Source organism: Lontra canadensis, unplaced genomic scaffold, assembly GCF_010015895.1.
Source record: "Lontra canadensis isolate GAN:19392208 unplaced genomic scaffold, GSC_riverotter_1.0 scaffold60, whole genome shotgun sequence".
NCBI classification, from domain to species: domain Eukaryota; kingdom Metazoa; phylum Chordata; class Mammalia; order Carnivora; family Mustelidae; genus Lontra; species Lontra canadensis.
In genome coordinates this window covers 7251-35100 of record NW_022631054.1, presented here as the reverse complement: position 1 = coordinate 35100, position 27850 = coordinate 7251, and the positions used below count along the sequence as shown (strand labels likewise).

Sequence of the window (27850 nt, the reverse complement as noted above, 5' to 3'; positions counted from 1 at the left end):
CCCTGCTGTCTCACACAGTCAGGAGGAGCTAGAGGTCAAGGCTCAGCCAGAGTCCAGGGGGAGGCTGGGAGAAGAACCCCCTGCTCCCACTGACAGCCCCTCCAGCTCCTTGCAGCCTACAACCAGCAGGGCTCACTCGGGCCCATCCATGGGACAGAGAAGATCCAAGTATGCTAAGAAGTCGAGGAGAGGCCCAGTGTCCAGCGCCCAGCACCAGGGCGCAGACAGGAGTGCGGATGACTTCAGCGAGGACCAGCCAGACAAATCCCACCCAGGAAGCTTCCCCAAACCGGTAAGTGGAGTCTGAGAAGTTGGGGTAGGGAGGACTTGGCCAGTCTTAACGCCATGCTTGGCAGTGGAGTTTAATAGAGGTACGCTAGAGAGCATTTGAGTGGGCATTGTTCTTCACACCCATTTTATGCTGAGTAAACTGAGGCCCACCATGTCAAGAACGAGAAAATGAACTTCATTTGCTGATATCTTATGAGGGTTCGTTATCTTTTGGAGTTGGTGAGTTCTGGGTTCAAATCTTGCCTCTGTCCACTTCCTAGCTGAGTGACTCTGGAATATTTTTTTAAACTAAGTTCCTCATCTGTAAAAAGGGGATAACTCATTCCAATTGAGTGGGGGTTGTTTTAAGGATTGAGATGATGGTGTAAAGTAAGGTGCCTAGCACCGCCTAAGGAGCAAAGTAAATCACTTCATTTATGTTAATTTTGTGTTTCCTTTAGAGTCAACAATAGCACGTTATCCCCATGTTTCCAGATGGGAAAACTGAGGCTCAGGGAAGTTAACATACACTCCCAAGCTCACACAGCGAGAGTCAATGCCCAGCCATATTCCCTGTATTTACTACTTCTCTCTCCATTGTCCTTTAATTAAATTATTATTTTATTAATAATAGGTAACATGTTGTTTTAAAAGATTTTATTTTAGGGGCGCCTGGATGGCTCAGTGGGTTAAAGCCTCTGCCTCGAGCCCCGCAACGGGCTCTCTGCTCAGTGGGGAGCCTGCTTCCTCCTCTCTCTCTGCCTGCCTCTCTGCCTACTTGTGATCTCTGTCAAATAAATAAATAAATAAAAATCTTTAAAAAATAGGGCGCCTGGGTGGCTCAGGGGGTTGAGCCGCTGCCTTCGGCTCGGGTCATGATCTCAGGGTCCTGGGATCGAGTCCCACATCGGGCTCTCTGCTCAGCGGGGAGCCTGCTTCCCTTCCTCTCTCTCTGCCTGCCTCTCTGCCTACTTGTGATCTATGTCAAATAAATAAATAAATAAATATCTTTAAAAAATAAAATAAAATAAACAAATAAAAGATTTTATTTTATTTGTTTATTTTAGGGAGACAGAGAGAGAGAGAGTGCATGATCACGAGCAAGGGTAGGGGCAGAGGGAGAGGGAGAGAAAGAATCCCAGATAGACTGCGCTACAGAGCCTGATGTGGGGTTCGATCTCACGACCCTAAGATCATGACCTGAGTGGGAGCCAAGTCAGATACTATTTATTTATTTATTTGACAGGCAGAGATCACAAGTAGGCAGAGAGGCAGGCAGACAGAGAGAGGTGGCACCTGCCGAGCAGAGAGCCCGATGCGGGGCTCTATCCCAGGACCCTGGGATCATGACCTGAGCCAAAGGCAGAGGCTTAACCCACTGAGCCACCCAGGCGCCCCATCCAAGTCAGATGCTTAATGGACTGTGCCACCCAGGCACCCCAGTAGCTCATGTGTTTATATCCAAGGCAGAAGGTGGCGCCTTCTCACATAGTGGAATTTTTACCACATTCCTCGAATATGTATTCTGTGCTAGGCAGTTTTGATTGAATATTCACATGAAGCCCAGAGAGGTAAGGTGACTGGCCCAAGATCACACATCTGGTAAATGACAGAACCGGTGCATAAATGCTAACAGACCGTCCTGAAAGCACACCTCACTGTCTGCCTGTGCCCCTTCCCTGTTGGCATCACACTAGTGAGAGGATCTAGTCTGCTTACCGTGTGCTGGGTACTATACTAAGCGCTTTATCTTCCTAACAACCTGACGAGGTAGAGGCTATTGATATATACCCATTTTACTGATGTAGACACTGAGGCCCAGAGAGGTAAGAAGACGAGTTCAAGGCCAAAGAGCAAATTTGTAGAACAGGGATGGGAACAAGTGAGTTGCTCTGTGATGTACCACAATTTGGTATTACAATTGCATGAGAATGCTATTACATTGCTTTTGTAAACATCACTAAAAACAATTATTTTTAAAAATTTTATTTATTTATTTGACACAGAGAGAGAGAGAGACAGCAAGAGAGGGAACACAAGCAAGGGGAGTGGGAGAGGGAGAAGCAGGCTTCCCTCTGAGCAGAGACCCCAATGGGAGGGCTTGATCCCAGGACTCTGGGATCATGACCTGAGCCAAAGGCAGACATCTAACTACTGAGCCACCCAGGTGCCCCTCAAAAACAATTTTTAATAAAAGATACTAGTATGTGTTTGTGATAGAAAATTAGAAATTTTAAAAACTCCAAATGCTAATTTTTTGGTATGTCTTTCCTCTCATTTCTTTCCTGTACATACATATCTTTTCTTCACCTAGATTAGGACTGTGTGTGTCAGATGTATGACTTGGCTTTTTTGACTGGCTCAGTTGGTGTATATATAGAGAGAGCATGTGAGCGTCGGGGAGAGGGACAGAGGGAGGAGGAAAGAGAGAACCCTAAGCAGTGCAGAGCCTGACATAGATTTCGATCCTATGACCCTGAGATCATGACCTGAGCCAAAAATCAAGGGTCAGACAGTCAGACGCTTAACCGACTGAGCGGCCCAGGTGCCCGGGGCACATGGCTCTTGATCTTGGGGTCGTGAGTTCAAGCCCCATGTTGGGCATAGAGTTTACTTAAAAAAATTTTTTTTCACCATTGATTTGTGAACACAGAAAGAGGAAGTCCTTTTAAATTCTTCCAGACCCCACTGCCTTTGTCTGGAGATAATCGGTGTTCGCGCTTGGAATCCCTCCAGCCCCCTTGTTGTGAACATCTACACCTCTGCAGCACCCATATTTAAATAAGCTCATTCTACGCTTCATCGTTCTGGGATCTGTACTTTGTTTATTTCTCAAGCATTATAGCATTTGGAGATCTTTCCAAGTTGGTACACATTGTTCTGCCGAATTTGTGCCTTTCCGGAGCCCTGGCTCGCAGTGGGCTGCAGACATATTTGTCACGGCCACGGGTGCTGCCGGGACCAGAGGATGGGCTGGGACTTCCTTTTCTCATTTCCGACCACCGTCGTGTAGTTGAGCGTACGAAGCCTGGAGACGGCCAGCCTGGCATTCTGTCCTGGCTTTGCCTCTATCTGAATGACCTGGGCAGGCGGCTTCACCTTTCTGAGCATCATTTCCTCACCTGCAAACTGGAGGGGTGTGGGGGGGAGCACTTATCCGACAGCGGGGTGGTGAGGAGCAAATGAGATGACACATGCTTGGTGTTTAGCACAGTGCCTTGTACAAGATAAACACTCAAAAGTGTTACCTGTTATTGACATGTACGTTTGTGTGCTGCTCTGAGTATTGCTGCAGAGAACCTTGCTGTTCCTCTGGTTTCTCCTCATTTCTGATGATTTATTTGGGCCGGCACTGGGACTTGGGGGCCTGCAGCGGTTTGAGGGGCTTGTGGGAGTGTGGTGGTGGCTCCAGGTGTCCACCTGCCTTGACTGAAGGAGCCCACAGCTGCTCCCTCCTCCAGGGCCCATCCTTGACTCAGCAGCCAGTGCAGCTTCTGAAACCACCCGTTGCTATGGCAACGGGTGCCAGCTGCAGGAGAAGAACTGAGCCAGGGCTGCAACAGGGACAGACAGGTGGTCGAGGCCGGTGCTGAGTGGGGCGTGGGCATAGGGTCCAGCCGGTCTGGTCCCCTTTCAGGGCGATAGCACCTTCTCCTGGAGGCAGCCTGGCTTGTGCCAGGGGCAGACCGGTTGTTCAAGGTTAGTCTCTGCTTCTTACTGCAGGGTAGCTTTGGATGAGGGATGTCTCTGCCCTGAACCGTAGTTGCCTCCTCTATGAAATGGCCATCCAGTATGAGAGGTTGGTTGTGTTGTGTTCTTCTGGTGTGAGATACAGACCTTTGGATGACACAGCGGGGGAAATGGCATTTTCTTCTCTGTCCAGAGCCCCGCCGTGGCCAGTGAGGCCTGGCGCTACTTTGAGGGTGGAGCAGCAGGTGGTGTGGGGAGGGCAGCTCGGCCCCAGCCCCCTGCTCTGCTCACCACAACCGGGGAGGCATGGAGCTCCTTTGGCCCCATCTGGGGGCCCTCTGTCTGCTGCTGGGAAGTGTCAGGAGCTGTGTGAGAAGAGCATGTCCTTCTAGCAGATGGGTAGCCTAAGAACAGCGCTTTTTATTGAGCGCTTACTGTATACCAGCAGCTTCACATAGGGTCATCATCTCATAATCAACCCTCACAACAACATTAAAAGTTGGTGTTAATACTCAGTACTCCCATTTGGGATTCAGAGAAGTTAAGTGACTCAGTCAAGGTCTCACAGCAATTAAACAGTAGAGCTGGTATTTTTGTTGTTGTTGTTAAAGATTTTATTTATTTATTTAGAGACCATGCGAGTGGGGGGTGGGGCAGGAGGGATGGAGGGAGGGGGAGAGAGAATCTCAAGCCGACTCTGTGCTGAGCACAGAACTTGACACAGGGCTCTATTTCACCACCATGAGGTAGTGACCTGAGCCGAAATCAAGAATCAGACACTTAACTGACTGAGCCACCCAGACGCCCCTGGGGCCAGTATTTGAATCCAGGCCTGGAGGCTTCCAGAGTCTGTGCTCTGAGCTAGGCTGCCAAAGTCCTGGCTAAGGGGTTTGGATTTTTATGGGACTTTATTGTAATTTGTTCAACAAGGAGGGGGACCCCTACAGGGAACTCATGGTCCAGTGGGAGGAGGTAAACAAGTAACCAGAGGTATGAACTGAGGCCCAGCAGACCTTAGATTACCCAGAGGGCAATTGAGTCTACCTGTGGTAAGGGTGGGTAGGAGGGGTTAAGGTAAGGTAGGGCAGAGATGGGGGCTGTCTGAGTTGGGTCTGGGCAAAGGAAGTAGGTGTTCAGCAGGTGGAGAAGGTAGGGAAAGACATATCAGGAGGAGAGCAGAGGACCAGGGGCAGGAGGCAGCTTGGAGTGTTACAGGAGTGGAACAGGAGGCAGGATGGGGTCTGGAGGGGGAGGAGTGAGGTGGGAGAGATCAGCAAGGACAAAGTTGCTTGAATGCAAGGGGAGAGACTGCAGTGTGGTCAGGTGTCAGGGCATGAGCCAAGGAAGCTTAACATCAGTGTTTACAGAGAGAACGTGCTGTGTTCCAAGCGCTGTTCTAAGAACCTTGAATAATGATGGTCCTTGCATCAACACTATGAGGTAGATACTGGCATTATGCCCATTTCACTGATAAAAACTAAGGCACAGAGAGATCAAGTAATTTTCCCAAGATTATACAGATCCTAAGTGTTGGCAGCAAGTGTCCCATCGCATGAATATGCCACAGTTTATTTATTGACTCCATATGGACATTTGGGTTGTTTGCATTTTTTTGCTATTACATCTAGTGATGCTATGATGAGCAATTTTGTATATGTTTCTGGGTACATATGAGCAACAGTGTCTCCATGGAATGTTCCTGGGACTGGAATTGCTAGATCATAGGGTTTACACACCTTCAGCTTTACTTAAACAATTTTTTAATTTTAATTTTCATTAAAGTTTTATTTTTATTTATTTGAGAAGGAGAGAGAGAGATAGAATGTAAGAGCAGGGGGAGGAAGAAACAGGCTCCCCAATGAGCAGAGAGCCTGACGTGGGGCTCGATCTCAGGACCCTAGGATCATGACTTGAGCAGAAGGCAGATGCTTAACTGACTGAGCCACCCGGGCACCCCACCAAACGTTTTTTTAAAGTAGATTCTTCCACAAGCAGTGTGTAAAGTAGCTCTTCATCTGCACCAACACTTGAAGTTTATGCCAAAGTGGGAATAATATGTTACAGGGTTTCAGTGTTGTTTTCATTTATCTTGTCTTTCTTTTTTTTTTTTTTTAAGATTTTATTTATTTATTTGACACAGAGAGAGAGACCCCACATGTACTGACACAGGCAACAGCTGTCAGGGAGGGGCAGAGGGAGAGGGAAAAGCAGACTCCCTGCTGAGCAGGGAGCCCAACACAGGGCTTGGTCCCAGGACCTCAAGATCATGACCTGGGCCAAAGGCAGATACTTAATTGACTGAGCCACCTAGGCACCCCTACTTTGATTTTCATTTCCCTATTATTAAGGAGAATCTTTGCATACATTTTGGCTATTTCTGTTAACTCTTTTCCCCCAAATTTTATTTTGTTTGTTTAACTTTTCCTTATTTATCTGTGGGAGTTCTTTTTAAAAAAAAAATGTATTTATTTGAGAGAGAGTAAGTAAGAGAGAGATAGCATGAGTGTGGAGGGAGGGGCAGAGGGACAAGGAGAAACAGACTTCCCTGCTGAACAGGGAGCACCAACATGGGGCTCGATCCCAGGATTCTGGGATCATGACCTGAACTGAAGGCAGATGCTTAACCAGTTGAGGCACCCAGATGCCCTTGTAGGAGTTCTTTATATATTTTAGATACTATTCCTTTGTCAGTTATATGTTTTGCAAATATATTTTCCCAAAGTGTGGCTTATATTTTGCTTGCCTTATAGTGTCTGTGGATGAGCAGAAATTAATTATTTAAAATTTTTTTCATTGTAGTAAAATATACATAACATACAACTTACCATTTTAACCTTGTTTAAGTGTACAGTTCAGAGGCATTAAGTACCTTCACAGTTATGCTGCCAACACCACTATCCAGTATTTTTTCATCTTCCCAAACCTAAATCCTGTATCCATTAAACAGTAACTCCCCATTCCCTTCTTCCCCCAGCCCCTGATAATCGCTATTCGTTTTTCTGTCTCTATGAACTTCACTGTTCTTGGTACCTCATACAACTGGAATATTCCTCCGTTTGTGACTATTTATTTCACTTAGCATAGTGTCTTCAGGGTTCATGTCATAGCATGTATCAGAATTCTCTTCCTTTTTAAGGCCAAATAATATTCCATTGTATGCATATAGTACATTTTGTTTATCTGTCCATGGACATTTGGGTGGTCTCTACCTCATCGCCATTGGGAATAATGCTGCTATAAACATTGGTGTACAAAGATCTGTTCAAGTCTGCACTTTCAGTCCTTTTGCTCAGAAGTGGCAGCTGAATCAAAGTGGAATTGAAAAGAGATAGAATTGCTGGAGAAATTCCTAATGTTAATGTATCCTAATTTATCCATTATTTCACTTACATTATGTGTTTTAAGAAATCTTTAAGGCACCTAGTTGGCTGAGTCAGTGGAGCATGTGACTCTTGATCTCAGAATTGTGAGTTTGAGCCACATGTTGGGTGTAGAGATTATTTAAAAATAAAATAAAAATAAATAAAAATCTTTTAAAGAAATTCCTATCTCAAGGTTATGAAGAAGTTCTTGTACATTGTATTGTTTTGTCTTTCATGCTAAGGTCTATAATGTACCTAGAATTAATTTTTGTTAATGATATGGACTATATGTTTTTTATATGGATACCCAGTTGTTCCAACACCGTTTATTGAAAATCCTGTCCTTCCCTACTTATAGGCAGTGCCAGATCTGTCACAAATCATGTTTCAGTGTATGTGATTGGTTTTTGGTCTCCCTGTACTATTTTTCAAAAAGTTTTCCCTTTGCTAATATTATAGAATATTAATTATAGTATCTTGTTAATAATTCTTTTTTTATTCTCAAATAAATATTTATTCTCAAATAAATATTTATTTATTTGACAGACAGAGATCACAAGTAGGCAGAGAGGCAGGCAGAGAGAGAGGAGGAAGCAGGCTCCCTGCTGAGCAGAGAGCCCCATGCGGGACTCGATCCCAGGATCCTGGGATCATGACCTGAGCCGAAGGCAGAAGCTTTAACCCACTGAGCCACCCAGGTGCCCCTTGTTAATAATTCTTGATGTCTAGCAAGACAAGTCTCCCATCTTTGTTGTTTTCAGGAGGATCTTTGCTCTTACATTCCTTTGCTCTTTCATATAAGTATTAGATCAGCTTGTCAATTTCCATATACACGAAAACCTGTTGGGATTTTGACTGGAAAGATACTGAATCTATAAATCATTTTGAGGAGGACTAACATCTTTACAGCATCTTTATAGTATTGTAAATGTGTGAAGTATTGTATAATATGTCAATCCATGAACATGGTATATTCCTTTATTTATTTTGATCATCTTTATTGTCTTTCAATAAAGTTTTGTATTTTCTCCATCAAAAATATTGTATATCTTCTTCAGATTTATTCCTAAATACTATATTTCTATATAACTTGTTATAGAAAACTTCAAATATCTGCAAAAATAGATTGAATTGTAAGAAGGGCTTGGCCACCTCACCTGGTTTTGTAAATACACTGGAACACAGACACAACTATTTGTTTACATATTATCTATGACTAATTTAATACCCCAAAGGCAGAGTCGAGGGGTTGCAGTGGAGACCATATAACCAGCAACCCTAAAATACTTTCCTTCTGGTTCTTTCCAGAGGAAAATTGCTGGGCCCTGGTGTGAAATTTCTAGTACTCATCACCCAACTCTACCAGCCATCTGTTATTTTGTCTGAAAGTTGATAATAGTTCCAATAATATCGCCTAATAGTCATTCAGTATCTTAATCTCCAATAGTCTTATAAAGATTTTTTTTATGCTTATAAGATTATTTTTATGCTTTGTCTTTTAAAAGTCAAGATCTAAATAAAATACACACATTGTAATTGGTTAATATGCCTATAAGTCTCTTTTAGCCTTTAGGTTTTCTCCCCATATCTTGTTTTTCCTGTAATCTGTTTTTTAAAAAGATTTTATTTATTAGAGAGAGAGAGCATGAGTGGTGGGGGGGAGAGGCAGAAGGGGAGGGACAAGCAAACTCCCTGCTGAGCAGGAAGCCTGAGTGAGGTTTAATCCCAGCACCCTGAGATCATGACCTGACCCAAAGGCTTAACTGAGTCACCCAGACACCCCTCTTGCAATCTGTTTTTAAAGAAATTAGTTTGTCCTGTAGCTTACTGCATCCCCCACCTGTTTCTCTGTCTTCTGTATTTCCTGTGAACTGGTGTTTGAATCTGGAACTTTGATTAAGTTTGGATTCATAGTTTTCAGCCTGACTATTTTATAGGTGGTCATGTGGTCTTTCAAGCCAAAACCACATCATGTCTGATTATACTACTTTATGTCTTTTGATGCTATCATAAAATGGTAACTTTTAAAAATTACTGTTGCTGGTGTATAAAAATGCAATTAATTTTAAAGAAATCTTGCTAGATTCTTTTATTAATTCATATAATTTACCTATTAAAATTCTGTTTTCTGTGTAGACAATCATGTCATCTGCAAATAATGGCAGCTTTTTTCTTTCCTTTCCAATTTTTGCATATTCTCTGCCCTCTTTCCTTACTGCGCTAGGTAAGACTTTCAGTATAATGTCAAATAGAAATGATAACGGAGAGCCTTGTGTTGTTCTGGACCTTACAGGGAACGCAGTCATCTTCATCAGAATATGTTCACTCTGTTTTGTTTTTAAGATTTTTATTTATTTATTTATTTGACAGAAAAAGTGGGCCTGTGCATAAGTGGGGAAGGAGGCAGAGGGAGAAGGAGAAGCTGACTTCTCACTGAACGTTGAGCATGAGGTGGGGCTCAATCCCAGAACCGGAGATCATGACCTGAGCCAAAGTTAGATCCTTAACCAACTGAGCCACCCAGACACCCCTGTTTGCTCTATTTTTATATATATGCTCTTCATCAAGTTAAGGAAGCTTCCTTTTATTGCTGGTTTGTTCATTATTCTGAATGGACAGTACGTTTGATCAAATACGATTTCTGCATTTTTGAGAGAATATGATTTTTATTCTTTAATTTATTATTGTAGTAAATTTAATGAGTTGGGGTTTTTTTTTCATGTTAACTCAGTCTTGCATTTCTGGAATAAACCCAACTTGATCATGTTTCTCTTTTATATTTTTTGAATTCATTTTCATAATATTTGGTTTGGGATTTTTGTATTTCTATTGATGTGTTAATTGGCCTGAAATTATTTATTCTCATTTGCCTTCTAAGGTTTTGGTGTCCAGGTTTTTGCCTCATAGAATGAATTGCAGAGTGTCTTCTCCTTTTCTGCTTGCTGTAAGAATTTGTATAAGATTGGAATTATTTTGTTCTTTGAACATTTTGGTAGAGTCACTGGTAACAAAGAGGCTGGACTGGTGTCTTCTTTAGGAAAGATGTCTCCTTACTGATTAAATTCATTCTATAGGTTTATTCAGTTTTTTTCTTTGAGTCAATTTTGGCAAGTTATATTTTTCTAAAAATATATCCATTTAATCTGAGTTTTCGAATTTATTGGCAAGTTGGCATAAAGTGTTTTTATTTTTTAAAGATTTTATTTATTTATTTGACAGAGAGAGACACAGTGAGAGAGGGAACACAAGCAGGGGGAGTGGGAGAGGGAGAAGCAGGCTTTCTGTGGAGCAGGGAGCCCGATGTGGGGCTCAATCCCAGGAGCCTGGGATCATGACCTGAGCTGAAGGCAGGCGCTTAAAGACTGAGCCACCCGGATGCCCCTGGCATAAAGTATTTCACGATAACATCTTATCTTTTTAATATTGGTGCATTCATGATTAATCATTCTGAATATGGTCTAGTTGTGTCATCCCTCGTTTCCTTAATTTTGTCAGAGAATTGTCTGTGTTTTGAGTCTTCTCAAATAACTGATTTTTGGTTTTGTTGATCTTTTCCATTGTATGTTTGTCTTTAGTGTCATCTTTCTTTCAATTTATTTTCTTATTTTATAAAATCTTAAGAATTATGCTGAGTTTATTAATTTTCTTTCTTCTTCCTTTATCTTAAAGTCATTAGAAGCTATAAGGGAACCTGTAATTATCACCTTAGCTTCACGCAGAGACTTTAATGCATAGTTTTATTATCATTCAATTACTACTATTTCATAATATTTATTATAATTTGTCTTTGACTTGAGTATTATTGTTCAGAAGATTTTTTTTTTTTTTTTTAGTTCCCATTCCTCTGGGCTTCTTTCTTTTCTTCCTCTCTTTCTCTTTGCTATTGCTTTCTAGCTTGATCAGAGTGTGGTGTGAGAAGGCAATTTTTTTTTAAAGATTTTATTTATTTATTTGACAGTCAGAGATCACAAGTAGGCAGAGAGAGAGAGAGAGAGAGGAGGAAACAAGCTCCTCAGCGAGCAGAGAGCCCGATGTGGGGCTCGATCCCAGGACCCTGAGATCATGACCTGAGCTGAAGGCAGAGGCCTTAACCCACTGAGCCACCCAGGCGCCCCGAGAATGCAATTTTTATCTGAGTTGTCTGAAATGGCAGCTGCCATCCCCTTGTGTCTATTGAGCATTTGAAATTTGGGTGACCAAAACTGAATTGAATTGAATTGAATTGAATTCAAAGGCTTAGTACCAAAAAAATGTAAAAATCTAATAAATTCTTGATTTGATTACATATTGAAATTGTAGTATTTTGCATATGTTGAGTTAAATACAATATAAAATTAATTTTTTGAGTGGGGGACGGGTAGAGGAAGAGGGAGAGAGAGAATCTTTTTTTTTTTTTTGAGATTTTATTTATTTACTTATTTGTCAGAGAGAGAAAGAGAGAGGGAGAACACAAGCAGGTAGAGCAGCAGGCAGAGGCAGAGAGAGAAAGCAGGCTCCCTGCTGAGCAAGGAGCCCCATGCGGGACTCGATCCCAGGACCCCAGGATCATGACCCAAGCCGAAGGCAGCAGCTTAACCAACTGAGCCACCCAGGTGTCCTGAGAGAGAGAATCTTAAGCAGGCTCCGCACCCAGGGTGGAGCCCGACAAAGGGCCTGATCTCAGCACCCTGAGATCATGACCTGAGCTAAAGTCAACAGTCAGACGCTCAACCGACTGAGCCACCCAAGTGCCCTTAAAATTAATTTAACTTGTTTCTTTTTACTTTTTTTTTTTTTTCATGTGGCTACCAGAAAACTTCAAAGTATGCACACAGCTCATGTTTATACTTCTATTGGGCAGTGCTGGTGCAGAAAGTACCAGTCTTTTGAAATTTGTTGAGGTCTGCTTTATGGTCCAGGCTGTGGTTAATTTTATCTATCACGTGTATCCTTGAGAAGATTATGTATTTTTTATTTGTTAGGAAAAGTCTTCTATATATGTACACGTCCTATATATGTACACGATGAAGTTTTCAAATTGTTTCTATCAGGGGCACGTGGGTGGCTCAGTCAGTTAAGCCTCTGCCTTGGGCTCAGGTCATGATCCCAGGGTCCTGGGATGAAGCCCCAGGTTGGGCTCAGTGGGGAGCCTGCTTCTCCCTCTCCCTCTGCCCCTCCCCCACTTGTGCTCTCTTGTTCTCTTTCTCTGTCAAATAAATAAATAAAATAGTTTTTATCAAATCTTTTTAATCTTTACTATTTTGTCAGCCAGATTCATCAACAGGGAAGTATATTAACATTTCTTGCTATAATGGTGGATTTTTTTTTCTTGCAGTTTTGTCACTTTTTGCTTTATATTTCTTGAGATTATGTTATTAGATGCTTATCATTTGGAGATGTGATAGCTTCCTGGTGAAACTGCTTATCTTTATGTAGTGAAAGTCTTTGCCCCTAGTTATTTTTTTCCTTGAAGTCTGTTTTGTCAGATATTAATATGGCTATGAAGCTTTATTTTGCTTGGTATTTGTCTGTTCACATATTATTCTATTTTCTTCTTATACTTTTTTTGCATTTTTGGGTTTTTTTTAAGGATTTTTATTTATTTGACAGAGATCATAAGTAGGCAGAGAGGCAGGCAGAGAGGAGGAAGCAGGCCCCCTGCTGAGCAGAGAGCCCACTGCGGGGCTCCATCCCAGGACCCTGGGATCGTGACCAGAGCCGAAGGCAGAGGCTTTAACCCACTGAGCCATCCAGGCACCCTGTATTTTTGTATTTTAGAAGTGGGTCTTATAAATATCCTTTAATTAGGTTTTTAAAAAAATTTTTAAAGACTTTATTTATTTATTTGACAGACAGAGATCACAAGTAGGCAGAGAGACAGGTAGAAAGAGAGGGGGAAGCAGGCCCCCTGCTGAGCAGGGAGCCAAGTGTAGGACTAGATCTCAGGACTCTGAGATCGTGACCTGAGCTGAAGGCAGAGGCTTAACCCACTGAGCCACCCAGGAGCCCCAGGTTTTCTTTTTTTTAAAGGCCTGATTTTTTTGTATTTATCTCAAGGATTGGTCCATTTTCATTTGTTGTAGCTACTCATTTATTTGAATCTATTCCTACTGTCTTATTTTGAGCTTTGCATATATATCCTGCCTTTTCTATACCTTTTCCCCTTTTATTGCCTCCTTTTAGATTCTTTTTTTTTTTTTAAGATTTTTATTTATCTGAGAGAAAGAGAGAGAGAGATTGAGAGAACAAATGGGATGAAGGGCAGAGGGAGAAGCAGATTCCCTGCCGAGCAGGGAGCTGGATGCAGGACTCCATCTCAGGACTCTGGGATCATGACCTGAGCTTAAGGCAGATGCTTAACTGACTGAGCCACCCAGGAGCCCTGATTATTTTTCTGTATTCCTTTTTTATCCCTCTAGTAGTTTGGAATTTTCTATGCCCTGTTTATGTTCTTTTGGTGGCAATTCTGGAAATTTTAAAACCAATACCTAACTTGTCAAAGTTGAAAGGTAGTTACTACTATTACCTGCCTCTGAAATGATATAAGTACCCTGGGATGCTTTAATTAAGTCCAGTTAATTATATTTAATTGCTTTAAATGCACCTTCCCAATATATGTGCTATTGTCCAGTAAATTGGTCCTATCTTATTTTTAATCCCCCAATTACACACTGTTAAAATTTCGTATGACCAATGTTCATATAGATGTAACAACCTGTTTGTTATTTTCTTTGCTCAAAATTCCTCCTTGTATCTCGGCTTTTCTCTCAGGTAATATTTCCTTTTTTCTGCCTCAAGTTAATCCTTTAACATTTTGTTTCTTGTGGAACACCTGGGTGGCTCAGTCAATTAAGTGTCTGCCTTTGGCTCAGGTCATGATCCCCAGGGTCCCTGGGGTCACCGGGTTTGCTGGGATCAAGCCCCCTGTCGGTCTCCCTGCTCAGCGGGGAGTCTGCTTGTCCCTCTCCCTCTGCATCCCCACCTCTGCGCTCTCTCTTTCTCACTCAAATAGATTAATTAATTAAAAAAACCATTTTCCTTCTTGAGAAAAATAAAATTATTAAGAATAACAATAATTCTCTTGGTTTTCACTAGGATATCTTTGTCTGATCCTCATTCTCAAAAAATATGTTGTATGGGTCCCCAGTTGATAGTTATTTGCTTTAAGCACATTTGAAAATACTATTCTACTCTGTTTTGCCTTCCATTGTGACTGTTGAGAAGTTAGTGGTTAGTCTAATTGCCGTTCCTTTGTAGCTAAAAATGTCTTGGTGAGAAGCCTTTATAGCATATGGTTAAAGGTGTGGCCTCTAGAATCAAGACTGCCTGGATTTATTTATTTATTTATTTATTTATTTTTTAAGATTTTATTTTATTTATTTGACAGAGAGAGATCACAGTAGACAGAGACAGGCAGAGAGAGAGAGAAGCAGGCTCCCCACCGAGCAGAGAGCCCGATGCGGGACTCGATCCCAGGATCCGGAGATCATGACCCGAGCCGAAGGCAGCGGCTTAACCCACTGAGCCACCCAGGCGTCCCAAGACTGCCTGGATTTAAATCCCAGCTCCTTGGTCTGGTAGCTGTGAGACACTGGGCAAACTGATTAGCCTCTGAGTGCCTCTGCGTGCCTCAGTTTCCTCTTCTGTGAAAGGGGGACGATAATAGTAACAGTACCTAAGCTTATAGGGTTTTGGTGAGGATTAAATGAGCTAATGGAAAACATTCACAGGGGTGGGGGCACATTTTCAGTGCTATTAAAGTGTTAGCTGTCATTTTTTTCTCTTTATGTTCTTAGGATCTCCTCCTCACTGGTATTGGGCAATTTCACTCCGTGGTGCCAAGCTGTGGCTTTACTTTTTCTTCTCCTGTTTGAGATTCACTGAGCTTTTTGAATCTGTGAATTGTTCTTTTACCAATTCAGGAAAAGTCTAAGCCATATATCTTCAAATACTGCCTCTGTCCGGCTCTCTCTCCTCTCTCCTTCTGGAACTTCAGTTAGATTAATCAGTCCTTTTCACTCGTTCACCGTGTTTTCAAAGTCTCTGTGTTGTGAATACTCTGCATCATTTATTTATTTTTTAAAATATTTTATTTATTTATTTGACAGAGAGAGAGAGAGGGAACCCAAGCAGGGGGTAGTGGGAGAAGCAGGCTCTCTGCTGAGCAGGGAGCCCGATGTGGGGCTCGATCCCAGGATCCTTGGATCATGACCCAAGCCAAAGGCAGACGCCTAACGACTGAGCCACCCAGGCAGCCCCACTCCGGATTATTTAAAATGTTTTCTAGTTCTCCAGCGTATTCAGCTGTGTCTAATAGGCTATCAGACCTAGACATGGAGTCTTACATTTTCATGATTATCCCATTTTTATTTCCAGAAGTTGTGTTTGGTTCCCAACCAAATCTGCTTGGTTATTGTGTAATATCGTTCTGCCCTTCACTCACATGTTTGACTCCTTCTTTTGTGTTGTTAAACATGTTACCCATATTTTGTATTCTAGTCTGATAAATCCAGCATCTAAAGTCTTTGCTGGTCAGATTCGGCTGCCTTTTGTCTTGGAGCCTCATAAAGCTGATGGACAGGCCCCCAAGACAGGGGCCAGTTAGAAAGTTTTAAGCCATGGAGGGCTGTTCTTAATGTCTTTCCTGCTTTCCTTTGCCTCAATTTACTTTTCTGAAAGGCTGATTCATCCCCATGATTTAAAAAAAAAAAAGTGAGAAGCCTCTTTTCCAGCTCCCTGTCCCTTTCCTACTGCCAGCCTCTGCTTTTAGGTTTATGGATACTTCCAGAGATATTTTATGCAGTTTCAAGCAAATACAAATTTAAAAATTCTTTCTCTTTTAACGCAAATGAGAGCACACTACACTCATTGTTCTAAACTTGTTTTTTATTTTAAAAAATATGTTTCTGCTTATAAAAGAAATACATGCTCATTTTGAGTAACATAAGTACCCAAGTGTCTACAAGCGGAAACTGAAAGTCCCTTTGGAATTTCATTCCCCAGAGATAACCTGCCTTTTGCGTCTATAAATACATATTTACATAAATGGGCCTTATGCAACAATACTGCTCTGTAACCTAATTTTTTCCCTCCAAATAATACACCCTGACATCTTCCCATGAATCTTTCCGCATCTGTCAGTGCTGTCCACATAGCCCGCAGCTCCGTGCCTGGGCTTGGGGCAGACAGAAGTAGGCTCGAGCCCTAGCTCTGCTGCGTGGTTAGCTGCGGGACTTTTCAGATCCTCTCTGACCCTCAGTTTCCCTCATCTGGAAAATGGAGGTAGAAATGGTACGTACCACATGGTGTTGATCTGGGACCCGAAATAAGGTCTTGTGTGATGTGTTTCCTTCGGGGAAGCTACGTTATAAGCCTCTGATGAATGACGTATTGATTTTATTATGACTCACTCTACTCGGTGGCCGGTTAGAATCCACAGGATGATATGTGATGGTTAATTAATCATTCCCCCTTTGATGGACATTGGAGGGTACACATTTGTTTTTGTGTGGGGGCCTTTTGCCAATCCTGTGAACACTGAACTTCTTTTACCTTTGTGTGAGTGTCTTCATGTGAACTCCCTCCAAAGGGGTCACTGGTCCTCTGAATCCTAACCTCTGCCTCCTTTCTCTCCAAGGAGGAAATGGAAATGCCCCATGGGGTGAAGCACGTGTGTTACGTAGGTTTTTGCTTTTTCTTACTGCTCTTCTTCCTCCCTCTCTTCAGATCTGGGGGGATGAGAGGGGTCTTCCTAGAGGATCTAGAGTTAATTCTGCCCCACCCCCTCTCCTCCAGAGCATGGTAGCACTTCCCACCCCCGGTGGTGCTGAACCTCAGACTTCGTTTTCCCCGACCTTTGGAACCTGACCATTCATGAGAATTCAAAGATTAGATTTCAGACCCTGCTTTCACAGTAGTTCCCTGTGGTTTGCAATAAATCAAAAGAATCAAAACATACCTGAAAAGGGATAAAAGCCTCAAGTTAGAGAAAAGGGGTAAGTGAAGGGGAAATCTTGGTATGACAACCTCTCACCCTCTGCCAATCCTGGAAAGGTACGACTGTTGGACTCTAAGTTAATGCTGAGCTTCCTGGCAGCCAGGGCAAAAAGGGGGAGCAGGATAGAGTCTATAGTTCATCAAAAGACCAAAAACCACTCTACCTTGAAATGCTTATAAGCAGCTGGAGTGAGCGGGGAAGGTGAGAAGATGAGAATGAAGACCAGCTCCTCTCCTGGCATAGAGATCCTTGCAGTCCGCACACATTTCTTGAATGCTACTTCGTGTCAGTCCTGTTCTAGGCATTGGGAATATAGTGGGACCAAGACATCCATGCTCTCTGTCCTCCTGCTGCTTACAGCACAGCGAGGAGAGAGACAGTAAATGAGTGCAGAGGAAGTAAGCTCTCCAAATGGGCCTTCGATGCTGCTGCTCCTTGGTTCTTAGGTGCTTTCCTCCCCCTGCAGCTTGGTTCTGGAGCAGTGCTCCACCTCCTGGGGGCCCTCCGCCGTGGCCAGGCAGGGGAGCCGCAGCCCCCAAAGCTGGAGGTGCTGGAGGACATGATGGAGGTCAGCTTAGCATCGCCTGTCCAGAGGCCCAGAAGGAAGGAAAGGCCCGTGGTCCAAGGCCCTGCCAGGTGCCAGGTACAGAGCAAGTTCTTCACGTAGACAGTGTTCCATCATCCCTGCCCAGTGACGCTGTCACACCTGCCTCACAGAGATGTCACGGCCACCACACAGCTGACCTGCCCATGGTCACACTGAATGTGCTAGCCAGAGACAGGGTTAGACCCCCCACTTGCCTGCTGTCGGGGTCTGTGTGCTCTTTGTCCAGCGCTCCTGAATTTCTGAGCTTGACTGGAGCAAGGGAGGGGCTGAGCCTCCAGTGCATTTGGAGGGGGAGCAGTTGCTGACCTTTGTTCCTGGCTGACCAGCATGTTCTGCCTTCCGGAGGTCTTCTAGCCCCCTCCCTCTGGAGGGATGGCGTGGGCCCCTGGTGGCCTCTGACTTTTTCCGCTGTCGAAGCCATTCCTTTCTCTTTCAGGAGGGGGCTCCTGTGTGTGAGGCCTGTGCTGAGGGTCCTGGGATGAGTGCCTCTCTCCCCACCGGCCCCCTGCTGAAGCAGGCAGAAGCTGGGGAGGTGATAATGGGGGGAGCAGTGCCCCCTGGGGCTGGGAGGCTACTCCCAGAGTCATGGCCTCAGTTCCTCTCCCCTTCTGGGCAGTGCGGCCCAGTGGAGGCTGAAGAGGAGCCTGGCAAGCAGGATGGGGGAGAGGACTCAGGTGAGATGCCAGGGAGGGAGCCCTCCCAGGAGCTGCTTCTGGCCCCAGCCCCTGCTAGGACTCTTCTCTCTCTCGCTCCATCCCCCAGTCCCACTGCCCGCAGTCCTTCCACAGAGGGATGGGGCTGCTAGCTGACTGCGATTGGACCCAACGGCTCAGATTCCTAAAGTTGGGAGCCCCCAACCTTGCCTACGTGAACCCTTCAGCATTGAGTCACCCCCTGCCCCTTGCTCTTCAGGCATCCCATGGGGGTTTGTGACTCTTTCTCTCTCTTTCTCCCTCTCCCCCCATGCAGCTCAGCTTCAGCCCCAACAGGAGAAGCTGTCCCTGGATGTCGGGGTACGGGCTACAGTGGTCCATGCCTTACAGGAGGTGCTGCGGAATCGGTAAGGACTCGCTCCCCACTTCCCTGTCATCCCACGTCCTGAGAGCTGTCCTCGCCTCCCAGGCCCATGCTGCCATGTTCTCAGGGCTTCTAAGTGTGTGACGAACCCCATTTTGTAGCTGCGAGCTCATCTGCCTACACAGCAAGCTGGTGGAGAGGTGACATTTGAACCTGGGTCTCTCTGGCTGCAAGGTCACGCCCTCCCCTTAAGCCACTGCTGCTGCTCCTGTCCTCGTGGTTGCCACCCACAGCAAATGCTTTCAGACACAGTGAGACTGTGCATCTCTCGTTTACAATGGTGAGACCAAGGCTCAGAGAGGGTAGGACTTGGTAAAGGCCACGCAGCAAGTCAGTGGCAGAGTCCGGGTTACACTGAGGGCCAGGGCTCAGTCCCCTGCCTGGCTGCTTCCTTCCCTTTTCCCCCTGGCTTCCTCCAACCCAGTTCCACTGGCCAAGGATAAAGTGTGGGCCGATCAGTCAGGTCTTGCTTTGCCACTCATCATGAGGCCTTGGGCAAGCGCCTTATGTTCTCTGAGCCTTGCTCACCCCATCTGTAAATGGAGAATGAGAATATGGCTTGCTCGCAGAACTAGGGTGAGAATGAACGCATATACATAGGGAGATGCACAGAATAGGACCCACAGTTGGTCCAGACCCTGCCCCATACTTTCCCTGTCCGGCCGAGGGCCTAGATCACCTCGCAGGCTCAGAGCCGTGGCTCCCGCAGCCTCCAGGAGCTCCCAGATCTGGTGCTGAGTGAGGAGGCGGTGGAGTGCATAGCTGCGGGCATTGAGACAGCCCTCTTCGATCTGACACAAGCCACCAGCTGTCGCTACAAGACCAAGTACCGCAGCCTGCTGTTCAACCTGCGTGATCCCCGGAATCCGGTGCGCAGAGCTTGGGGGCGAGCCCAGACCCTCCCTTGGAGGCTCGAAGCCCAGGCAGGATATTGGGGTGGGGGGTGCTTCTGGAGCAGTGTGGTGCAGCCCCCATGTCTGCCCCTGCAGGACCTGTTTCTCAAAGTGGTTCGGGGAGAGGTCACCCCCCACAACCTGGTGCGGATGAGCTCCACGCAGCTGGCCCCCCAAGAGCTGGCCCGCTGGCGGGACCAGGAGGAGAAGAGGGTGAGCTGTTGGGTCAAGTCAAGATAGGTGATGTGGGGGGGATCTGGGGAGGGGAGGGCCCGAGGGTGCGCCGGGAGACAGAACAGAGTGGGGGGTGCAGTGAGATTCGGGGAGCACAAGACAGAGATAAAAAGGAGGAAATGGAAAGAAAGAGCAGGAAGACAAGGAAAGAGAGAGAGAGAGACCTCTCTACGAAAAACAATGGACAAGAGGCAAAAAGGAAAAGGCCTGGTGATGGAGAGCTTGGTGGAGTGTGGACCCTTGAGAGGTGTCATCTTCCATTTGCTTTTCTGCAGAGCTAGGCTGTGGGCAGGGGTGGGGGTACTGGGTGTGATGGTCTGGGGTCTAGAGTCCAGGATTGTCATCCGTCACTGATGGGGGTAGACCCCCCTGGGATGTCTCTGTTCCCACATCAGCGTCAAAAGCCCCAGAAAAGTCTTCCTGGTGCCTCACGCTGGAGGAGGGACCCCACAGCCCTCATGCTTCATAGTCACGTCCTCATACAACCCATGTCCATGAGTCTCTTCCTTCCTGGGGACGGCTCAGGGACAGGGAAGGTGTGGGCACTGAGCTAACTTTAGGGAATGCTTGCCGGTGGTCCCTGATGGAGAGGGGTCTGATCTCGGAGTAGGCTGGTGGGGCGGGGTGGGCTGCTGTGGCCTCCGTTCTGGAAGATACTAGGCTGATTAGATCCACCTGGAATCCACTAGGTGACTCTGTCCACTGTAGGCTGAGCCTCTGTCCAGGTACCTATGGGGGACCAGGAGCAGGACCAGCTACATATCTTGTGAGGGGCAGGGCCAAACAAAAATGTGTGGCCTTTTGCTCAAGAAGCAGTAAGAATTTCAAGATGGCGACAGCATGAAGCAAGAGGCTGTGTGAAGGGCCATGGCCATGTAAGCACAGGAGCCCTCAGCCGTGAGGCGAGCCCCGCCAGGGAGGACGAGACCTCCTCCAGGCTTCCAGGAAACATTTCAGATAAGATGACGTTGATTAACAATAAGAATGACAGGTAGCATTTACTGTGAGCCAGGCTCCAGCCAAGCATTCTACATTTGTCATTTAATTTAATGCCCTTAATTTAATTCCTCGAAAACAGATACATGGAGGCTCAGAGCAGTGAAGTGCTTGTCCAAAGCCACACTGCCTCGGGGGGTCTCTAGTCACGACCCAGCTGATGCTTCCGAGCCTGCACTCTTTCTACCGCACCGTGTTCTTCCCAAGCCAGAGGGTGGGGCACGGTCAGAGGCAGAATTGACTTGTGGGAGAAGATAAAGTCCAAGAAGGCTTGCTGGAGGAGGCAGGGCTCGAGTTTGGAAGGCGAATGAGTGAGCTCTGGAGCAGTAGGGCTGAGGGGGGAGGGCTTGTTAGGCATGGGGAACAGTGGAAGCAGAAGTGTGAAGGGAGAGGAAGAGGTGGCCCAGGAGGGGGTCCGAGGGAGAGGGGCGTCCCCGGGGGAAAGTGAACACCTGGGCTCCTGGTAGACTGGGACCCCCTGACCTGGCTGAGTTTGGGCTACTTGCCCCCCCCACCCCCACTGCCAGGGCCTGGAGATCATTGAGCAGCAACAGAAGGAGTCGTGCAGCCTCCCGGCCTTCAAACTGACCCACAAGGGTGAAGTAGAGATCCCGCGCGACATGGACCAGACGCTGACCCTGGAGGACCTGGTGGTAAGTGGCCGCCTGACCTGGCACTGGGGGCGGGGAGGGGGGGGTGGTCTGGTGCCCAGGGTCCCACTCCTCACCTTGGCAGCTGGGTGGCCTTGAGCAAGTTGCTGGGCCACTGTGAGTGCCAGGGTCTTCACTGTGAACAAGGGGATGGTTGTTGCCACAGGGGTCCAGCCGAACAGGGGGCAGGACTGAACCCCTGGGACTGGCCTGTCCTCACCTTCTCGGTGGTCCCCTCCTTCCGGCCTAATGCCAGGTCATCCCATGGGAGTGGGAATAAGTCTTATCACTGCTGCTTTCTCCAGCCCCAATCGTTCTTGCCAGATCTCTGGTTGGGAAGCAGGAGGGTCACACTGTTTGAGTCAGCGACTGTTTTTGGATATGAGGAACAGAGACCTACTCTCTTTGGTGGCAGGACTTTGGGGGGCTGGGGGCGCAGAACCACCCGAAGCCCAGGGCTGTCACTACACTTCCCTTGCATTGCTGGGGATCTGCTCCTTCCTCCCTGTTGCGCCCCCCCCCTTCTTGCACGTGGCCTGTCACCGTGGCTCAGCAGCCCTCAAATCAATGAACTCATCACCAGCTCAGCCTTCCGCAGATGATCAGAACTCCCCCTCGGCTTATTTCAGTCACTCCCGGGAGGCTGGTCTGGTTTGGCTTAGGTGTTCCGTGGCTCAGATGCTCACCTGCCTCTAATAAGCTCTGTGTCTGGGGTGGACGGCGTGGATGGACCCCGTGAGCCACGTGCTCTCAGTAAATGACAGTGAACGTGACAGACAAAAATCCCTGCTCCCTCCCGCTGCCTGCGTGTAAAGGGGTTCCCAGCAAAACCAATCTGTATTCCCCAAATAAGTGGCACCTAAGTGTAGAGGGAGGAACTAGAAAACCCAGAAAGGAGCCCTCACCGGGGAGAGAATGGCAGAGAAGCAGAGAGGGGAGTCACACGTAATAACATCTTCACTCCTCATCCAGCCCCACTGTATGCCCCTTTGACAAACAGTGCCTCGTTCAGATCTCACAGTGACTTAAGAGGTGGGTGATGCCAGTGTCCTGGATGAGGAACCCGAAGCCCTGTGCCCAGGGTCACTTAGTTGGTCTTGAGGGGAGGCTGTGATTTGAGGTGTGTGCCTTGGTGCTACTCTGGAGGTGGTTTATGAGGCCAGAGTGGAGCTTCTGAATCTTTCAAAATCTTCCTAAAGCTATGTTTAGTTTGTGTTTATTTTTTATTTTTTTTAAAGATTATATTTAATAGAGAGAGAGAGGGAGAGCGTCCCAAGCATCAGAGGGGAGGGGCAGAAGGAGAAGGAGGCTCCCGTCTGGTAGGGAGCCTGAGGTGGGGCTTGATCCCAGGACCCTGGGATCATGACCTGAGCTGAAGGCAGACCCTTAACTAACTGAGCCACCGAGGCATCCCTGTTTTGTAGTTAAAGCTATTTATGTTGTGAGGGAAAAAAGGTGATTTGGTAGTGAGCATCAAGTCTTAAAAATGTTCATTCTCAGGCTCCTGGATGGCTCAGTTGGCTGAGGTCACGATCCTGGAGTCCCGGAATCGAGTCCTGCATCAGGCTCCCTGCTCAGCAGCGGGTCGGGTTCTCCCTCTGAACTTCCCCCTCTCCTGCTCACTGGCTCTCATTCTCTCTCTCAAATAAATAAATAAAATCTTAAAAAAAAAAAAATAAAATGAGAAAAGAAAAAAGAAAAAAAATTGCTCATTCTCCCTGATTCTGCCATCTGCTTCTGAGAACTTGTCCTGAGGACAGAGATGAAAGCTTAGGAAAGTGCTCTCTGCATAAGGACGTCCTCAGTACTGTTTGTAATGATGAAACTCTGGGAATGACCCCACCATCCAGGAGTGGTGGTAATGCACATATGATGCCCCTCTCCACCCCCCCACCCCCATCCCCCCACTTACTCAGGTGCTGGGCAACACGGCAGGCATCTCTGCTGTAATTCAGGGATGAGATGAGGATACAGGCGGAATATATGATCCCAGCTATTTTACTCAAAGGAACCCCGCACCCTGTGTGTAGGAAATCTGCTACAAGGACAAGTGTCTCTGAGTGCTGGGGCCAGGGGTGACTTTTCAGTGATTTTCAAATTTTCTGTATTTTCCAAATTTTCTCCAACACCTTCAGTGTATCTCTGTAATAAAAGAATGTATTATGTGGAAAAATAAAACCTTATCCCCGAGGCTCCCTACGGATGGAGAGCTGCTGCCTTCTCTGACAACTTGCCAGCCCACTGCTCTCTCCTCCTGTGCTTCCTAGGTACCCATGGTGTCCATAGATGACAGCCCATCGGCCCTGGCAGCCACGTCGAAAGCCACCACAGAGCAGGACGAGGACACCACGGGGCAGCACGAGCACCACTTCCTGGACCCCAGCTGCCGCATCTGCCTGGGTTGGCGGGAGACACGGGCTGGGTGCAGGGGTGGTAGGCAGGCTGGGGCTGAGTGGGGGCTCAGCAGCAACAGGGATCCATGGCCTGGGGAGAAGGTGGCAGGGTGGGCCTATTTGTGTCCCGGGTCACCTTGAAAAGAAGCCAGTTCAAAGCCTGGCTCCAAAGCCCTAGGCTGGCTTCATCTAGCCGCCTGCCTGTCAGCCTCTGCTGCTCTTCTTTGTAGACTGGAAGCCCTCGTGTGAGCTGCCAAGCTCTTTCAAAGCTACTACAAGGATAGGGGACAGTATCTTCAAGAGAGCTCCAAGCCCAGCCCTCCCATCCTCTCCAGAGACGCCCCAAGCTAGGGAGAAGCCTCCCACACAGCTCCAGGACAGGTGTGGGGCTGGGACTGGGAGAGGTCAGAGGGGGCGGGGTGCCCACCTGGGGGGCAGAAGACACAGTATGGCCTCTTCTTTCTTTGTGGCCTGGGGCAAGTCCTGCCTCTTCTGTGGGTCTCAGTTTCCCCATCTGTTATGGAACCAGTCATCGCCACCTGCGGGTTCCCCCCACAAGGCCATGCTCTGACTAGTGTTCTAGCACCCACATAGGGAACACAGGGCCTTCTCTGAAAAGTAGGGAGATGGTGATGGATGGCCTGATAACCTGCTCTGTCTGGGCCTCTCTGTCCCTCTCTCTAGGCTCCAGATGCCTGCCGGGCCCACAAAGGCTCTGCCCAGCCAGCCGCCCTGGGAGGGAGCTTTGGACATGTTCTCCATCAAGCGGTTCAGGGCCAAGGCCCAGCTGGTGTCTGGAAACAGCTGTCGGCTCCTCACGGTACTCCGGCCCTGCTCGCCAGGGCCGTCCCCCTCACACACCGGGAGTCAGCTCCTCGCACTGCTTTCATTCTTTGATTCTCTTACTCCCTCGTTCTAGAACAAGGCATTGGCGCCTCTCTGGGCCTGGCCCTGTGCTGGGCACGGGACCAGTGAGACACCAGCCCCACTCCTGCGGAGATGCACAGGGGTCAAGGACTCCCTGTGACTGAAGGCATCATGCGAGAGGGCCCTGGGAGAGGAGTGTGGTGCCTCCCTGATCCCGGGGAGTGGGGGTTAGGAGGGATGGTCAAGTGACTGAATGGTCAAGCTGAACTGAAGGATGGGAGTGGAAAGGTCAAGGAGGGAGGAAGGAGCTTCTGAGGAGCTTCAGGGGTGGGTCCAGGTAGGCTGTAGGCCTCCAGGGACAGTCAGGGCTTCCCAGGCTGCCACTGACCTTCCTGGGGTTCTGGTATGCCATCCTTGTCACTGAAGGCTGTGGCTTTGCCATGGCGGGTGTGGAGCGTGTGCTAAGTGGGTGGGAAGTTGGGGGCTGACTGGCTGTCCTCCCTGCCCCCAGACCCTGCCTGAGGTGATCCGTTCAGCAGGCTGCATCCCCTCTGGTACTGTCTGGGAGCTTTTGGCTAGCGTCTGCCCGGCAGAGGCCAAGGTAACTGGCATCCTTGGGCACCACCTTCTCCTCCTAGCTGGGGACCCCCAGCCCTGTGCTCCGTCTCTCTCCATGTCTGGAGCAGAGGCCTGGCTTAGGCTGTCTGGGTCTGGTTCCCCCTGTAATCATAGACACTCTGTGACCCTGGGCAAGTCCCTCACTTTCCTCCTCTGGAAAGGGGGAACACGCGTCCTCACAGGGTTGTCAGAGGTTTAGATGAGGGCGGGGTGTTCGCAGGAGGAAAGGATGGCTGCTCCAGAAGCCACCCTCCTTCCTGCAACTGCAGGACATCTGCGTGGCCAGACTGTGCCCGCACGGGGCTCGGGACACCCAGAACTGCCGTCTGCTCTATTCCTACCTCAACAACAAACAGCGCCACGGCCTGGCAGCTGTGGAGCACGTGGGCGTGGTTCTGCTGCCCCTACCCGCCTTCCAGCCCCTGCCCCCCAGACTGCGCCCTCTTGGAGGCCCCGGTGAGTGCCCCAGTACGCGAACCAGACCCTGACTCCCCTGCCCTGTGACCAGCGAGGGGGAGCGCTGTTGAAGGTCACCCTGGTGTCCACGGAGGAGGCAGGCTCAGCTCAGCTCAGCAGGGGACTCCTGAGACTGGCACATGCAGTGACCATCATAGCTCCACATTGCTTACTGGGTGCCAGGCAGTGTTCTAGAAGCTTCACTTTTATTAATTTATTGAGTCCTCAGAATCACCCCCATCAGAATGCTGATGTCGGTTTCTCCATTTCACAGATGAGGAAACTGAGGTAGGGAGAAAGCTGGTGACATGTCTGGAGTCAGGCGGCCAGTCAGGAGCAGGGTCAGGCCTCACAGCCAGGAGGCAGGGCTGCAGAGACTGGGCTGCTGACCACCACACGGACTGCCTCTTCAACTGGGCATCCGGATTAGAAACCCCTGGGGCGGCCACAAGGAAGGCAGACACAGTGGGACAGAGGCAGGACCCGCAGACAATCGAAAACCATCACCTAAGATGGGAAGGAGGGGGGTTTTCACCGCAGTGGTCCTAGGCCAAGGTTGGCCGTGGTGCACAGGGCGTGGCTCCAGCAAAGCCCCCGGGGTGGGGGTGGTGGTCAGGGGGTTGGCTGCCTCCATTTCCAAGCAGAACACTTGGCTTTTCTGGGCTGCCTGTCCTGGCGACAATGTGGCAGACTGAATCCATAGAGTCTTGAGGTCAAACCGTCCGTTGCCCTACCCTTCATCAGGGGAGTCCATTCCCGTGCCTGGGACAGCCTCACCCTCTTCTTACTGTTCCCAGCATCTCATGGGCCCCCGTCTCACTGCTCTCTTTGGGGCCTCCTCTCCAGACCTGCTGCTGCCACAGTGCAGCTTCTGGGGACGGTGTGTTCTCTCCTACCCGGCCCTTGGTTTCTCTGCTCCCTCTTTTCCCAGGCCTGGAAGCTGCTCACTCAAGCCTGGTCCTGGCTGTGCTGCTCCCCAAGGCAGGGCTTCCACACACAGCGGAGTCCAGCCCTTTGTGGGGGAAAGTTCGAAAGATGGTCTCCTTCAACAGAAAAGTGGAGAGGAGGAGCTATCAGCCAGAGGACAGGAGTCCCAGCGTGGCCTTGAAGGGCTCCCCTTGCCCAAAGGGTGCTCCACTGCCGAGCCAGGACGCGGGCAGCCTGGATCCAAAGGGAATTTGTGCTTGGCACAGGCCTTCCAGAGGCAGGGAGAGACTGTGGGGAGAGCCAGAGGACTGGCAGGGTCCTCGGCGAGGGCAGTGGTCCCCCAAACCAGGCTGGTGCCAGTCATGGCATCTCCATTCAGCAGTACCATCTGGCCCCAGCCAGCACCTCCACAGGGCCTCCTGTCCCCACCAGGCCCTGCTCCAGCATCTGGAATCCCTGGTGTCCATGAGCCACCAGCTCCAAGCCTCGCTGAGCTCCCCAGGCCAGGGGCTCTTTCCCCCAAACCCTGCCCAGCCCCCTGAAGCCCCTGGAATTCTTGGTCTATTTTGCCAGCCCCCTGCATCTCCAGAGCCCCCTGGCCAGGCTCCTGACTCTTTGGGTCCTACAGATGGAGCTGGTTCTGAGTGTACCCTCCCTAGAGAGACCTGACCCTCATTGCCAACCAGAAGAGAGGCCTTGATTCCCTCCCCAGGACTGAATCTTGAGCTGTTCCCGGAGAGAGGGAGGGGCAGAGGAAGCAGGGGAGGGTCAGCTCTTTGAGTTTCTTGTTCTGCGGTCTGTTTGGTGTTGATTTTTGGTTCAATAAAGAGTTTG

The 27850-nt window shown here is 48.1% G+C and overlaps 1 protein-coding gene across 1 annotated transcript; it reads left to right on the top strand.

Moving 5' to 3' along the window:
* Positions 1-65: 65 nt before the first annotated feature.
* On the top strand, positions 66-27850 carry SPOCD1 (SPOC domain containing 1). Its single transcript, XM_032877049.1, has 13 exons — positions 66-292; positions 18342-18437; positions 18522-18579; positions 18875-18965; positions 19692-19851; positions 19972-20088; positions 21633-21758; positions 24023-24155; positions 24379-24529; positions 24833-24968; positions 25527-25616; positions 25903-26089; positions 27021-27850. The coding sequence occupies exons 1-13, from the start codon at positions 149-151 to the stop codon at positions 27683-27685; spliced, it is 2154 nt and encodes a 717-aa protein (XP_032732940.1). The 5' UTR covers positions 66-148; the 3' UTR covers positions 27686-27850.